At 43.0% G+C, this 13593-nt stretch overlaps 2 protein-coding genes across 2 annotated transcripts in view; both read left to right on the top strand.

Annotated features, from left to right (window-relative positions):
• The first annotated feature begins 3268 nt into the window (after positions 1 to 3268).
• timm10 (translocase of inner mitochondrial membrane 10 homolog (yeast)) lies at positions 3269 to 4880 on the top strand. Its single transcript, XM_030788136.1, has 2 exons — positions 3269 to 3469; positions 4529 to 4880. Exons 1-2 carry the CDS (start codon positions 3399 to 3401, stop codon positions 4722 to 4724), a joined length of 267 nt encoding a protein of 88 aa, XP_030643996.1. The 5' UTR covers positions 3269 to 3398; the 3' UTR covers positions 4725 to 4880.
• An 869-nt stretch (positions 4881 to 5749) lies between these two features.
• Positions 5750 to 13593, top strand: part of unc93b1 (unc-93 homolog B1, TLR signaling regulator) — a 10926-nt gene continuing 3082 nt past the window's right edge. The window contains exons 1-9 of the mRNA XM_030788110.1: positions 5750 to 6129; positions 6571 to 6731; positions 7126 to 7267; positions 9376 to 9529; positions 10461 to 10622; positions 10977 to 11106; positions 11309 to 11402; positions 12327 to 12451; positions 13180 to 13362. Coding sequence (XP_030643970.1) covers positions 6612 to 6731; positions 7126 to 7267; positions 9376 to 9529; positions 10461 to 10622; positions 10977 to 11106; positions 11309 to 11402; positions 12327 to 12451; positions 13180 to 13362 — 1110 coding nt within the window. The 5' untranslated portion in view covers positions 5750 to 6129; positions 6571 to 6611. The remainder of the gene's footprint in view (positions 6130 to 6570; positions 6732 to 7125; positions 7268 to 9375; positions 9530 to 10460; positions 10623 to 10976; positions 11107 to 11308; positions 11403 to 12326; positions 12452 to 13179; positions 13363 to 13593) is intronic.

The raw sequence follows: 13593 nt of genomic DNA on the forward strand, positions 1-13593 counted from the left end.
AAAACTGTACCGAGACCTGACTTGGAAAGTCCATTACGCCCACCTGCAGCACAAGATTGCAGTCATCAACCCAAACTAAGTATTCCCCCATGGCTGTCCTCTTTTCCATCCAAGCTTGAGTTTCCTCTTAGCTGCATGGTTTCTTCATCCAATCCCTCAGCAACGATTCATGAGGTTTCACCAAGTCCGTTATGCTTCAAATGTTCATTGTCAGATGTCACATTAAACAAAGAGAGCTATCCAAGCATTGTGAGACCAAACAAAGGTGTTGCCAAAAATGTAAACAAACAAGCAAGGAAGACTGTAACAGAGACAATGAAACAAGGAAATGAGGGACAAGAAGCAAATGAGACTGAAGTTGAAGGATGCGGATCCCTGTGCAGTCGTAAAAACGGAAACGTGGTTATTCTGGAAGATCAACAGAGCAAGAACAACACTGGCCCAAATTGGGAAAAGGCATGTAAAGCTCAACCACAGAGAGTTACAAAGAAGTCATCGAAGAGAAATGAAGTTGTGACGGTTCCCAGTTCAGATAGACAAGGTATGGCTGCAGGTGTGCAGACTAGGCAACAGGTTGGATGCCTCCATGCTGAAAGAGGGACTCAACAGTTTGCTAACAAGCAGAAAAAAGGATACAAGTTTGAGGAACAGGGGTCCCAGAAACAGTCAATAAATGTGAAGAAATCAGCAGTAAAGAACACTAATAAAAAACATTGGCGGTCAAAACCAAGGTGCTGTGAAAACGGAGGAAAACCTCGCGGTAAGGTTCACGCTTCAGCGCACGATGTAAAGCGCGGGCCCGGACGACCTCGAAAAATCCAGAGGGATGTCAGAGTCCTTGTCCAAAAGCTGAACAACGTAAAAGAGCTGAACGTACAAACGCCTGGCCAGTTAGCCTCCGGCGGTTTCGGCGGTCACGATGTGGAAACTACGAAGGGCAAGAGGAAAATGGACATCTTGGAAGAAGAGATGCAAACGGCTAAGAGGAGGAAGGTTGTGGCGGTGGAGCCGAGGGAAGTTCAAGCTGGCGCAGACCGAGGAAGGGCTGAGCCAAAGCAGAGCGTCCCGCTGTCTGGAAGCACCTCGTTAAGTCGAAAGGCGAGGCAGCCAAGCGTCATTGATCAGATTTTCCATCAGACCCCTATGAGTGTTGGGGGGACTGCCAGTGGGGTCATTCTACCCATTGGCCAGCAGTCGGGTGGATGTCCGCAAGACGCTAAGAAACGCCAATCAACGGGGGTCAAAACCAAGTCCGTCGGGGCAGCACCTTTCACGTTTTCGAAGTTCAAAGAAATAGTGGAACACAGAAAAAGAAAATTGGAAATGGGAGGCAGCAGAGAAGGAAAGAAGCTTATAGAGCAGACAAATAGCCAAATCGAAACTAAAACGAACACTTTTCAAAGTATAGAAAGCAACCGTAAAAACTCAGCAGATGAAGAAAAAGCACAGCTGGATAAAACGGATAGCTTAATCGATGGCGACAGTACACTAGTGGCATTAAATGTCAGTCTAAATGCTGACCTGAGTGATTTGGCAGATAAATGTGTAGATGACTGTGTCATCTTACCATTGGACAGGGAAGTGAACAAAACCAAGCTTTTGGAAATGGATGCCCAGGGAAAATCTGAAGAGAGATGTTTTCAAACACTGAGATCCGAGGACATTACAGGAGATACCACAGAACTTATTCATTTCGGGAGTAACATGACTAGGTTGACCGAAAAGGTTTCGGGAATGGTTGGAGTAGTTAATGCAGGTCAGCAAGATGGCACAGAACATGGACAAAACAACCAAGAAAACACAGAGTTTGTTGAAGCTGATGCAAGACGTAGAAATCAGGCCAAAACTGTGTCTGAAGTCATGGCAGTTGGAAAGATGTTGCTCTCTAACGAGCATAAAACAAAGAAATTAAACAAAATGGCAGAGCTGCAACCAGAACAAAACGGAGGTGCCCATGAAGTTGATGTAAGCAGGTGTCCAGCTGAAATGGAAGCTGAAGAAGATTTGGAACGGCACAGTTTGGTTGATGTGGGCGAAAACCGTGAAGAGGAAAAACTGGGTGGCGCTGTAATGGATGAAGAAGTGGAAATCGAGTTTGAAGAGAGTGACACAGTGGTTATTGGTAAAGGAGACAGAATGACCACAAATGAATGGGAAACCACTGAAGTCGACGTTGAAGAAACTGAGATCATGCTCGAGGTAGAGGATGAAGGAGAAGATTTAAAACGGCACAAGACGGACAGAATGATTCACTGCTCCTCTCCAGATGCAGGTAACTATGTATTCCGCTTGATCTTTTACTTAAAATCTGTTAACAGTCTATAAATGCTTTTGTATTTTCTTAAACTACGTGTTGAAGGTCATGGGGTGGGGAGGGCGAGGGTATTCAGGGAGAATTTGCTCTGCTTGATATTCAAACAATTTGTATTGAGCCTGCGTTATCAAAATTTCTTGTTTGCATAGAATCTACATAAATGTAGTCCATGTACTTATTTCTCATAACTGATCTTTTCAACTTTGACAGTGGACACAGAGAAGGTCGCAAGCAAAGGTCACAGTCACATCCAGCAAGCTAATCGGGCTTCTCCAGTTCTTGTTTCCAGCGAGGTTACCCCAAGGTCAACAGGAAGCTGGGAGGAAGAGGAAGTGGAGGTGGATGTTCTCACTGGCTCCCCTGATGTTCTCCCACAGACATGGGCTGAGGGGCCAAGCATCATGTTGCAAGCAGAAGAGGAAGAGGAGGAGGAGGAGGGGGGTGAGGAAGAGGAGATAAATGTGACTGGAGATGAGACAGACTGAGTTCCCCTTGCTCTTCATATTGGAAACACAGCAGGTCCACCACCTTGGACCTCATCAACATATTGTGTAAGTTGGTTGTTGAAGGGGCTCAAAATCATTTACTACTGCCATAAATCTCTTACTTTCTATTTTTAAACTCTTACATATTTTAAACTATTTTTAAGCGAGTTTATAAATTGTTTCACACTTTGTATCGTTTAACAGTTTTCATTTGGTAGCATTGACTTGATACCAGAATAATATAATATAATGCCCTATTTCCTATATTTTAGCTGTTATAAAAGTTGCTGAATTGTGCGAAATTAGTTAAATGTAAAACGTTTCTCACAAGATTCTGGATATAATTGCAAACTGTGGTTTTGCACAGTTAGCAGTGATTTGAGAGTGATGCGATGACGTTTACCGTTTTTGAATTGAAAACTTTATTGACAGCGGAAGCGCTGTCCGCCAATAACCGGGAGACCGCACGTGTTTTTTCATCCTGTAACTGAAGGTTACTGTGGTTCTGTAAGGGCTCGTACATTTAACGGAGCCCGTAGCTTAGAAAGTCCAGTGTGTTGGGGTGAAAAGGCTTAGAGCGGACAGGTTTGACTGTAGAGATGGACCCCATGAAAGCACAGCAGTTGGCGGCGGAGCTTGAAGTGGAGATGATGGCAGATATGTATAACCGGTAATGTTGGCTAACGTTTACATCTCGTAACTTAAAGCTAGCGGTTGTTGGCGTCACTGATCAGACAGGATTCCTTTAAGAACGCAGTGACTTCGAATGATTTGATTGCTTGTTTTTGCAAAGCTGTTGTACAGGCGTAAACAGACCTCCGATTAAACCGCGTTACAATGCTAACGCTGGAATCACCGTTAACTAATGTGCACAGGTATACAGCAGTTAGCTTTGGCTAGCGCATCAGTAATCTCAAGGTTGCAGTTACACTAGCTTGCAAATAAACAGTAAGCTAAGTTTGATCACTTTATTCAGGCATTGACAAAGGTCGAGCTCGACGTTGATTGTAGTTCTTTCCTGTTTTTTATTATAAAGGACTTTTTCCTGTAACTGTGATAAAGTACTACGTTGTTTAAGTTCCATAAGCCTAACAGACATGCATTCTTCGTTTGTCATTTTAAATACGCACAGAGATGTCTGGGAGCACGCCATCTGCCTGCAGACCTAATGTACACACTACGTATGGGAACTCAATGCCACCTGTGTAGTATTGATGAATATTACATGATGAGACATTGCGAATGACTTCATTCAGTACAGAACAGCCCTGCATGCCAACGGTATAATAGCATAACGGTCTTTAAATGGCGAGGCCGACAGTTTGTCACTCGTGCTTTTGGCTTCCTTAGTGTTCGAAACAGTTTACGTATGTTGGTGATGTTGGTACCCAAATTTTGGTCAACTGATTTTTTTTTTGAAGATGATTTTATGTATGTCATTACTTTTAGACAAATTGAGACACTGTTAAAAACATTCTGAAAGCAGCTATGATCATAACTGCAACTTGGCCAGAACTGTGTAGTTCCACAGCCACAAGTGTGTTTGCCACGGTGCCATTTCTCTTTTTGGAATGACGCATATATGAACAGCGCACATGTACCGTTACCACAAGTCGCGCTGCCATAGTCACATGTCATCTCAGTTTCATTCTGTATTTTATTTGTGTGTTTGCGCGTGTGTGTGTGTGTACGTCTCCTAGCTCACACGCTTCACCTTCCTTTTCTGCAGCATGACCAATGCATGTCACAGGAAGTGCGTCCCCCCGCACTACAAGGAGGCAGAGCTGTCGAAGGGCGAGGCCGTGTGTCTGGACCGCTGCGTGGCCAAGTATCTGGACCTGCACGAGCGCCTGGGACGCAAACTCACCGAACTCTCCGTACAGGACGAAGAAATGATGAGGAGAGCAGCGGCTGGGAGCGGATAAGAGCCAACACACACACACACACACACCCCCTCTGGACTAACAGAGTGGGCAAGTGTGGGGGTGCTGTAATAAAATGAATGGGGGGCGGTGGGACAAGCTGCACTGTGTCTTCTAGATGTTTAGATGTATACAATAGGTCTGTTCATTCAAAGTGAGATTTTTTTGGGGGGGGGGGGGGGGGGGGGTCCTGGACATCGGTTTGGGTGTGAGAAATGTAATCGGGGTGTTTGTATCACAGGTCTGGATGTTAAAGTAAAGCTAGTCGGATAACGAGGGGAGTTTGGGTAAGGAGTGTTTGAACGTCGCATCGCAAAAAAAACTCCCAGAAAGAGCATTTTTGAGGGAGCTGAAACACTTGGGAACCGTTGGACTTTTGTGTGGTGGAGCATTTCCGGGTGACAGAAGGGGACTTCTTTGATGCTCACTGTGAAGGAGGACAAATGCCAGAGAAAAAAAGGAGAAATGATTGACAGTCCGTGTGACTTTGTTTTTGTTGACTCTTATACTCACCCCTTACGTTTAAATTTTTTTATTTGACAGTTGTGCATGGACCAGGTTCTCAGTGCGTGAATGTTTGTTGAGAGATTTTTTTTTTTTAAAGCTGCACATCGGCTGATCTCGCTCTTTTGTGTATGGTGTTAACATATATTTGTATTCTGTTTAAAAAAGAAAACATCTGTTGGACTTAAAGAACACTTAATGCTGTTTTACTCTATTCCTGACTTATTTTTTTCCCCTCTGTTGCACAACTTGAATAAATAACGGCGTGTCTATATTTCTTTGTGTTTGGCTGCCGTGTTGCTTTTTTTCTGTCTTAAAAATAACTGCGCTTTCATGGATTTACGAAACAAAAAAACAGGTAAACGTTCAGAGGGTACACAAAAGTGTGACTTTTCTCTACTCGAACATTTAGTTCTTGGCAAGATGTGACTTTCAGATGACAAGATTGCTGTCGCTCTGATGAGCGTTTAAACGCCATCTGTCGAGGTCAGTGTTAACCGATGTATCGGTAGGAATGGCGCTCTTAGTGAAAGTTAAGGTTGTAGGCCTTTGTAGTTTAGAGGGTACAAAACTAACGACACTCCATCCACTTCGAGATAAATTAACCAGGAGAAGCCTGTATTTGGGGCAATGCTATGCTTTACGAGACTTTTCTTGAACTTCATGATCGAGCACTGTCTCTTTAAGAGAAGTAAACTTTCTCAAATCTCCAGAAGAGGGAAGTGAGAAGACGAGACTTTCGTTTCCCCTTTTCTTAGATTTAATTTGGACTATCGCTGCGCTTCAGTCATACAATCGGGGATATACGTCGAGAGATACCAGTCGAAAAAAGTACGTCTCTGCACTTAACCAGTCCATAACCTGGACAGTTGGCAAACTGCGTTTGGAAATTGCGGCCATTGTGGTGAGTATTTGTGCAAACATGTTTGCTCACGTTTAATAATTAAAGATTACGGAGAGCAGGTGTTCCAAAGATCGATTGGTGCATTTAGAGTTGAGTCAAGCATGACCGCTTTTTGCACTTGGTAGGGAAATCCAATGAAATATACTTTTAAGTGGAATTGCTTCATGACGTATGATTAATACTTTTCCATGGAGTTAGTTGCGAAAACGTTTCTCACCTGAAAGGTGATTCATTAAGCAAGATCTTATTTCCATCGGCAGTCAGTTTCATATGGAAATGTGATTCATTTTTACGTTTAGTGATCAGTTTTTAATCTTATACACATATCTGGTCAACGTAGAGCAGTCTCGATGCTGGATAATACTGGTGTGGATAAACACATCTCTTTGTTCTAGTTCTTCACCAACACTGGACATGCATTATTTTTTTACTGTTCTACAGCAATCGCTGCCGAGGCGATTTTTTTTGGCTGCGACCACAAGATGGCAGCAGCGGCCGTGGAGGGTAACGTGTACAGAGAGGCGGAGGTGCAAGCAGCTCCCCTTGCCGAGGAGAGAAATGTATTACATGCTCGGGGAGCCGAGGGCAACATTCAGGGGGAGGTGAGGTTACCCGCGTGGGAAGAGGTTTATTTAACATTGCTCTGCACAGGCTATTGTATAGCCTACAACATTTTCATGTTGCCCCTGTTCTGTAAACTAATCTTATCTGTACAAAAGGAAGGAACTTTTCGATATTAAACTTGCTTTTCAATAATTTATGTGACAAAGTAAAAAAAAAAACCCCCCAAAAAACCAAAACGCTTTTATCTACCTGTCTGTCTGTCCATCTATCTATCTGGATGTCCATCTGTCTATCTATCTATCTATCTATCTATCTATCTATCTATCTATCTATCTATCTGTATGTCCATCTGTCTATCTATCTATCTATCTATCTATCTATCTATCTATCTATCTATCTATCTATCTATCTATCCTAATCTGTTTCTTTCAGGTGGAGGAGTTCCTTGGGCCTCAGTCAGACTACGATGAGGAGGAGGAGGAGAGGAAGTACTACAGGAGGAAGAGGCTGGGTGTGGTAAAGAACGTGCTGGGGGCCAGCTGTGGAGTCATGATTTTATACAGCGTTTACATGGGTGAGTTGACTGACCGACCAAAACCATCAGCACGTGCACGCCGGTCGAGCACGCGCTAAGCATACTTAACACGGTCGGCGATGAATCGAGATGCTTTGCGTTGCATATGAGGTTTTCTTGCATGCACAGTGAGAACTCTGTCGTGTCTTTTAGCATCAAGGTATGAGGTGTCATGTTTTGTAGTATTGTGATGTAATCTGTCTGTGTTCCATCATCTTTTGTGGCATTTTGTATTCTAGTGTGCTGTGTTGTGTTGAGTTGAGTTGAGTTGAGTTAGATGGTGTTGAGTTAAGGTGGTTATGTTCAGTTGTACGATGGTGTGTTGAGTCTTGTGACTTTGTTTTGAAATTTAAAATTGTGTTGTTGCGAGAAGTTGTGCTGTGTTGAGTTTTGAGGTTGTGTTGAGTAGGATGACGTGGTGTGGTGTGTGATGTTGAGCTGAGTTGTGTGGTTGTTTTGAGTTGTGTGAAGTTGTGTTGAGTTTTATGAGTTTGGGATGAGTTTTAAAAGGTTGTGTGTGGAGTTTTGTGAGGTTGTGTTGGCCTGTGTTGGTGTGTGATGTGTGCTGATTTGTTAGCTGATATTTTTGTGGTTGTCCAGAGCTGTATGTTTGAAGTGGATAAGGTTGTGTTGACTTGTTTACAGTTATGTTGAGTTTTATGTGGTTGTGTTCAGTTGGATGACATTTTTAAGGTGTATGAGGCTGTGTTCAGTTGTTTGCAGTCATTCTGCATTTGACATGCTGAGGTATATGAAGTTGGGTTGAGTTATGTGAGGTTGGTTTGAGGTACACGATTCATTGAATTGTAGGCAGTTATGCTGAGTTGTACGAGGTCGTGTTAAGCTGTTTTGGTATATAGTGGTCTGCTGAGTGGCCTGCGATGGGCTGGTGACCTGTCCAGGGTGTTTCCCTACCTTTTGCCCAGTTAGTGCTGGGATAGGCTCCAGCACCCCCCACTGCGACCCTGATTAGGATAAGCAGCTTAGATCATGAATGAATTAGTGAGTGAATGGCCTGCTGGGTAGTGTGGTTGTTTTGAGTTGTGTTAGGTGTGTTTGAGGCAGGTGAAACTCTATTGAGTTGTATGAGGTTGGGGCAGCCCGGTTTCGGGCTCGATTCCCGGCCGGGCAGCCAGGGTCCTCTCTGTGTGGAGTTTGCATGTTCTCCCCATGTCTGCGTGGGTCTCCTCCAGGAGCTCAGGTTTCCTCCCACAGTCAGGTTAGGCGAATTGCCCCTAGGTATGAAAGTGTGTGTGTGTGTGTGAGTGTGTTTGTCTGTGTGTCTGCCCTGCGATGGACTGGCGACCTGTCCAGGGCCTTTCACCCTATGAGCGCTGGGATAGGCTCCAGTACCCCCCGCGACCCTAAACAGGATAAGCGGCTTAGATAATGAGTGAGGTTTAGATAATGTATGAGGTTGTGTTTAAGTTGGATTACTCACTGAGATGTCTGAGTTTGTGATGAGTTGTTTGCAGTTGTGTTGAAGGTGTCTCACTAGACATCTTTGTTGTAGAGCAGTAATTCCTAATTCCAGTCCTGAGGGCCCACTGTCCTGCACATCTTTGTTTTAATTCAGGACTGACGCACCTGATTCCACTGATCAATTAATCATCAAGCCCTTGATTAGCTCATTTAACTGTGATAATGAAGAGTTAAAACAAAAACGTGCAGGACAGTGGGTCCGCAGGACTGGAGTTGGGAATCACCGTTGTAGAATATTATTATTATATTATTATTTGTGTTGATTTGGATTATGACATGCTGAGTTGTATGACGTGTTATGTTGTGTTGTGTTGTGTTGTGTTGTGTTGTGCTGTGCTGTGCTGTGTTGTGTTGTGTTGTGTTGTTGTGTTGTGTTGTGTTGTGCTGTGCTGTGCTGTGCTGTGCTGTGTTGTGTTGTGCTGTGCTGTGCTGTGCTGTGCTGTGTTGTGTTGTGTTGTGTTGTGTTGTTGTGTTGTGTTGTGTTGTGCTGTGCTGTGCTGTGCTGTGTTGTGTTGTGCTGTGCTGTGTTGTGCTGTGTTGTGTTGTGTTGTGCTGTGTTGCGTTGTATTGTGTTGTGTTGGGCTGTGCTGTGCTGTGCTGTGCTGTGCTGTGTTGTGTTGTGTTAGGTCTGTTACAGATGCAGCTGATCCTACACTATGATGAAACGTACAGAGAGGTGAAGTATGGTAGCCTGGGGCTGGAGGACATTGACAAGAAAGTGTTGATGGGCATTAACTTTACCCCAGTCATTGGCCTGCTCTACACCCCAGTGCTCATCCGGTATGCCTCACCCCCCCCCCCCTTCTCTCTCACTCTCTCATGCTTTCTCTCTCTCACTCACTCTTCTTCTTTTTTGCTCTATTTACATCTGCCCATCTGCTTATCTGTCTCTGTCTGTCTCTCCTTTTTTAAGCTCTGCTCTTCCTACTCTTTCTCTATTTCAGTTCGCTCACCCTCTCTCACCCCCCCCCCTCGCTCTCTCGCTCTCGCTCTCTCTCTCTCTCTCTCTCTCTCTCTCTCTCTCTCTCTGTCTCCCCCCTCTCTCTCTCCCTCTCTCTCTCCCTCTCCTCTCTCTCTCTCTCTCTCTCTCTCTCTCTCTGTCTCTCCCCTCTCTCTCTCCCTCTCTCTCTCTCTCTCTCTCTCTAACACCTTTTCTTGCTCTGTCATCCGCTTTAGCTGTGAATGCAGACGTAATTATAATGTTTTAGAATATTCATTGTGCACGTCTGGGGTGATTAAACCTGTGACCACGTCACAAATAGGCTGTTTACTTATAGAGGAGGGTTTTTTTTCCCTTTCACTGAGAAACTGAACTAATGACTTGCAAAAGCAAGTGATAATTAAGCCTTTGATTCCCTTTTTATTTTTTTAGGAATCTTTTAGGAAGTTTTAACCTCTGTGTATTTCTCTCTCACTTTTCTTACTTATTTTCACCCTTCACTTCACTCTTCGCCTTCTCTCATCTTTTCTCTTTTTTTTTCAGTTTTCCCCGCATGCATGGTCTGTTCATTATTACCTCACTGATATTATAATGAACTATAACTTACTGTATATATAATATGATATGATATAATAGTAGCATTAGGAAGATAAATCATATTATTTTAATACATAGGACTTTGGGGTCTACAAATGTGGAATAAGTTATATGTTTGTGACACTAAACTGCAGTTTTTAACAAATGTGTGCTTTTCCTTCAAATGTCTCTCAGTTTCCTGGGGACAAAATGGATGATGTTTTTGGCATCTGGGATCTATGCGCTGTTTGTCTCGACCAATTACTGGGAGCGATACTACACCCTGGTACCTTCGGCGGTGGCTGTAGGAGTGGTCATCGTCCCGCTGTGGGCGTCTTTGGGGAACTACATCACGAGGTGAGGATGTGGCTGTCTGCAGTCATCTGTCACTGTATCAATTATACAGTATTTTCACCCCCTCCTCTCAGGTAAAGAGCAACCATTTTAAAAGTATCTCTCCTCTCTTTTTCACTCTCTCTGTCTGTCTGTCTCTCTCTTTCTCTCTCTCCTTCCCTCTTCCTTTCTCTCTCTTCCTGTTTCTCTCTCTCTTTCTTTCTGTCTCTCTTTTTCTCTTCCTTTCTCTCTCTTTCTGTTTCCCTCTCACTTCCTTTTCTCTCTCCCCTGCTCTTTGTCTCTATCCTTCTCTCTCTCTTCTCCTCTCCCCCTTTCTCTCTCTCACTCTCTCTCTCTCTCTCTCACTCTCCCTCACAGGATGGCTCAGTTGTATTATGAGTTTGTGAACTATAAGGAGGAGCATGTACAGGAGCAGAAGAAAGTACCAAAGGGAGCCTATCACCGATACATCATCATCTTCCAATCAGTCTTCTACATTTTCTTCCATGTGAGGAAATGCTCTAATTTTTGTGCTGTCTTACTGCTGTCAGTCAAATCAGTAGCCAATCACTGACCTCATACCTTAGGTCCTGCCCACTGTATTCTTACTAGATTGTTAGTGATTAAAGATGAAATATTTATGTGTGTGTGCGCGTGTGCGTGTCTGTATGTGTGTGTGTGTGTGTGTGTGTGTGTGTGTGTGTTTTCAGCTCAGTTTCGTTTTTGCGGAGTTCCCCATGATCTTCTTTCTCAATGGATTTCTGCATGACGTGCCACACTCAACTAGCAACGCGAAAACCTGTGGTAAACACTCCCGTTCTGTTGCTGTTTTCACCCCAGTGTTTTTCCCTGATGGTTTTATAAATTAAATTGTGTGGAATGTTGATCTGTTCACCTACAGACCGTGCGTACTGCTCAGTCAGCCTGTGTGTCACATGGTTTCATCCTCCAATCAGGGCAGGTGGTGTCAGGGTTCTCGATGTTTACATAAGCATTTGTTTGTTTAGAGTTTAGTTTATTGGCTTGAGTGTGGATTAGAAGCTGAATGTTAGTTTCAAAACAATTGTCTTTTCAATGATGTTTATGGTTATACATGCTTATTGCTGGGTTTATGAAAACCATAAACCAGAATTACATTTAAGTGTTCATAATTATTGTAATAGTTTTTTGAAGAACACTCATCTCAACACTTTAATATCCTAAAATTAGAAGTGTAATAAAAACAAAAACAGTATTGTTACGCCTGTTTCCACATTTATTCTAATAGAAATACAAATACAAATACAAATAATTTTGATGCCTCAACAAATACAGATACAAATACATTGCTCTTTGTACATCCCTAGTATGTATTATGCATGTATGTATGTATGTATGTATGTATGTATGTACGTATGTCTGTCTGTATGTATGTATGTACGTATGTATGTGTCTGTCTGTCTGTCTATCATTGTGGCTCTCTCTCTCAACTCAGTTCAGTTGACTGGAATTCAGTTTGCTTGAATTCAATGAAGCATTATTGGAATGGTTATAATAAATATATATTACCAAAGGCAGTTGTGATGTAACTAGTCTCTCTCTCTCTCTCCCTCTCTCCCTCTCTCCCCCTCCCTCTCTCTGTCTGTCGGTCTCTCTCTCTCTCTCTTTCTCTCTCTCTCTCTCTCTCTCTCTCTCTCTCTCTCTGTCTGTCTCTCCTTCCCTCTCTCTCTCTCTGTCCCTCTCTGTTAGGAGCGGACACTAAGGGTTTGACCACTGGTTTTAATAAAACGGTACTGGAGCGCCTCCCTCGCTCCCTGCTCCTCATCGAGGTGGAGAGCGTTCTGATGGGAGCAGCCTTCCTCGCCATGATCATAGTGAGATCTCTCATTTTATTCTCCTCCTCCTCTAATCTCCAAACTATAAACACTCCCCTCAAGCCCAAAACCACACTAGACTCTATTACAAAGCTACAAATGTTGCCTCCGGGACCAACGCTGCGTCATTGTCTGATCATATGAATGAATGAATGAATTGTATATCTATTTTTAGTGCATCTCACTGTGAAAACATAATCGCATGTGCAAAAGCGCTATATGTTAAATGCAAACCTAGATTTCTGCTATTGAAGTCTTCCCGTATGGAATCGCTTAACAGACGTTTATATTAGATATAAAAAATATCAAAGTTTCACTCAAGTTGAAGGTAATTCAGATGAAAAGAGAATAATTTTTTTTTTTTTTTTTTTTTTAAATGTGTTTATTCAAAGCGTTGACCTGTTTGACAGTCAAGGTACTTTTAATTTCCGTGCCAAGACAATGAATGAGTCAGACTTACTCAAGTGAAGCTGAAAGTGTGTTCTGCTCTTCTACTACTTTTTTTTTCACTTGAATCACATCCATACATTTATTATATATAAATAATAATAATATAATATAATATATTCATATAATATAATATTCATACTGTTATAATTATTATTAGTAGTAGTAGTATTAGCATTACTATTGGTGTTATTATCAGTATTATTATTATTATTATTATTATTATTATTATTGTTGTTGTTTTTAAAAACTGAATGTTAAAATCAGATCAAATCCCACAGTTCCTAGCGCTGTGCGGGGCAGCGTACCGGCCGACTGAGGAGATCGACCTGCGCAGTATCGGCTGGGGGAACATCTTCCAGCTGCCTTTCAAACACCTGCGCGACTATCGCCTCCGCCTGCTCTGTCCCTTCTTCATCTACTCCGGCCTGGAGATGCTGTTCGTCGTCACCGGCTTCATCCTGGTGAGTGAACACGAAACACGAAAAAAGGGAGAGGAAGCGGTCGAAGGGAAGGCAAAAAAAAAAAAAGGGGAGCTGGAAGGGAGCGCCTCTCTGAAAGCGTCGGAGAGGAGCGAGTGTCATAAGGGAGGGGGGGAAGGAAGTGTGTTAGGGAACCAAGAGAAGATTTCGATTTCTTTCAGATCACCGGAAGCTTTGATACTCGTCCTTTTTTTTTTTTTTTTTACTTGACGT

The sequence above is a fragment of the Chanos chanos genome, chromosome 11 (genome assembly GCF_902362185.1).
Source record: "Chanos chanos chromosome 11, fChaCha1.1, whole genome shotgun sequence".
NCBI lineage: Eukaryota > Metazoa > Chordata > Actinopteri > Gonorynchiformes > Chanidae > Chanos > Chanos chanos.

Excerpts from the sequence above, each read along its gene's own strand:
- timm10 (XM_030788136.1), top strand. The coding sequence starts at position 3,399 with ATGGACCCCATGAAAGCACAGCAGTTGGCGGCGGAGCTTGAAGTGGAG. Across the intron at positions 3,470-4,528 it reads ATGGCAGATATGTATAACCG|CATGACCAATGCATGTCACA; the intron begins GTAATGTTGGCT and ends CCTTTTCTGCAG.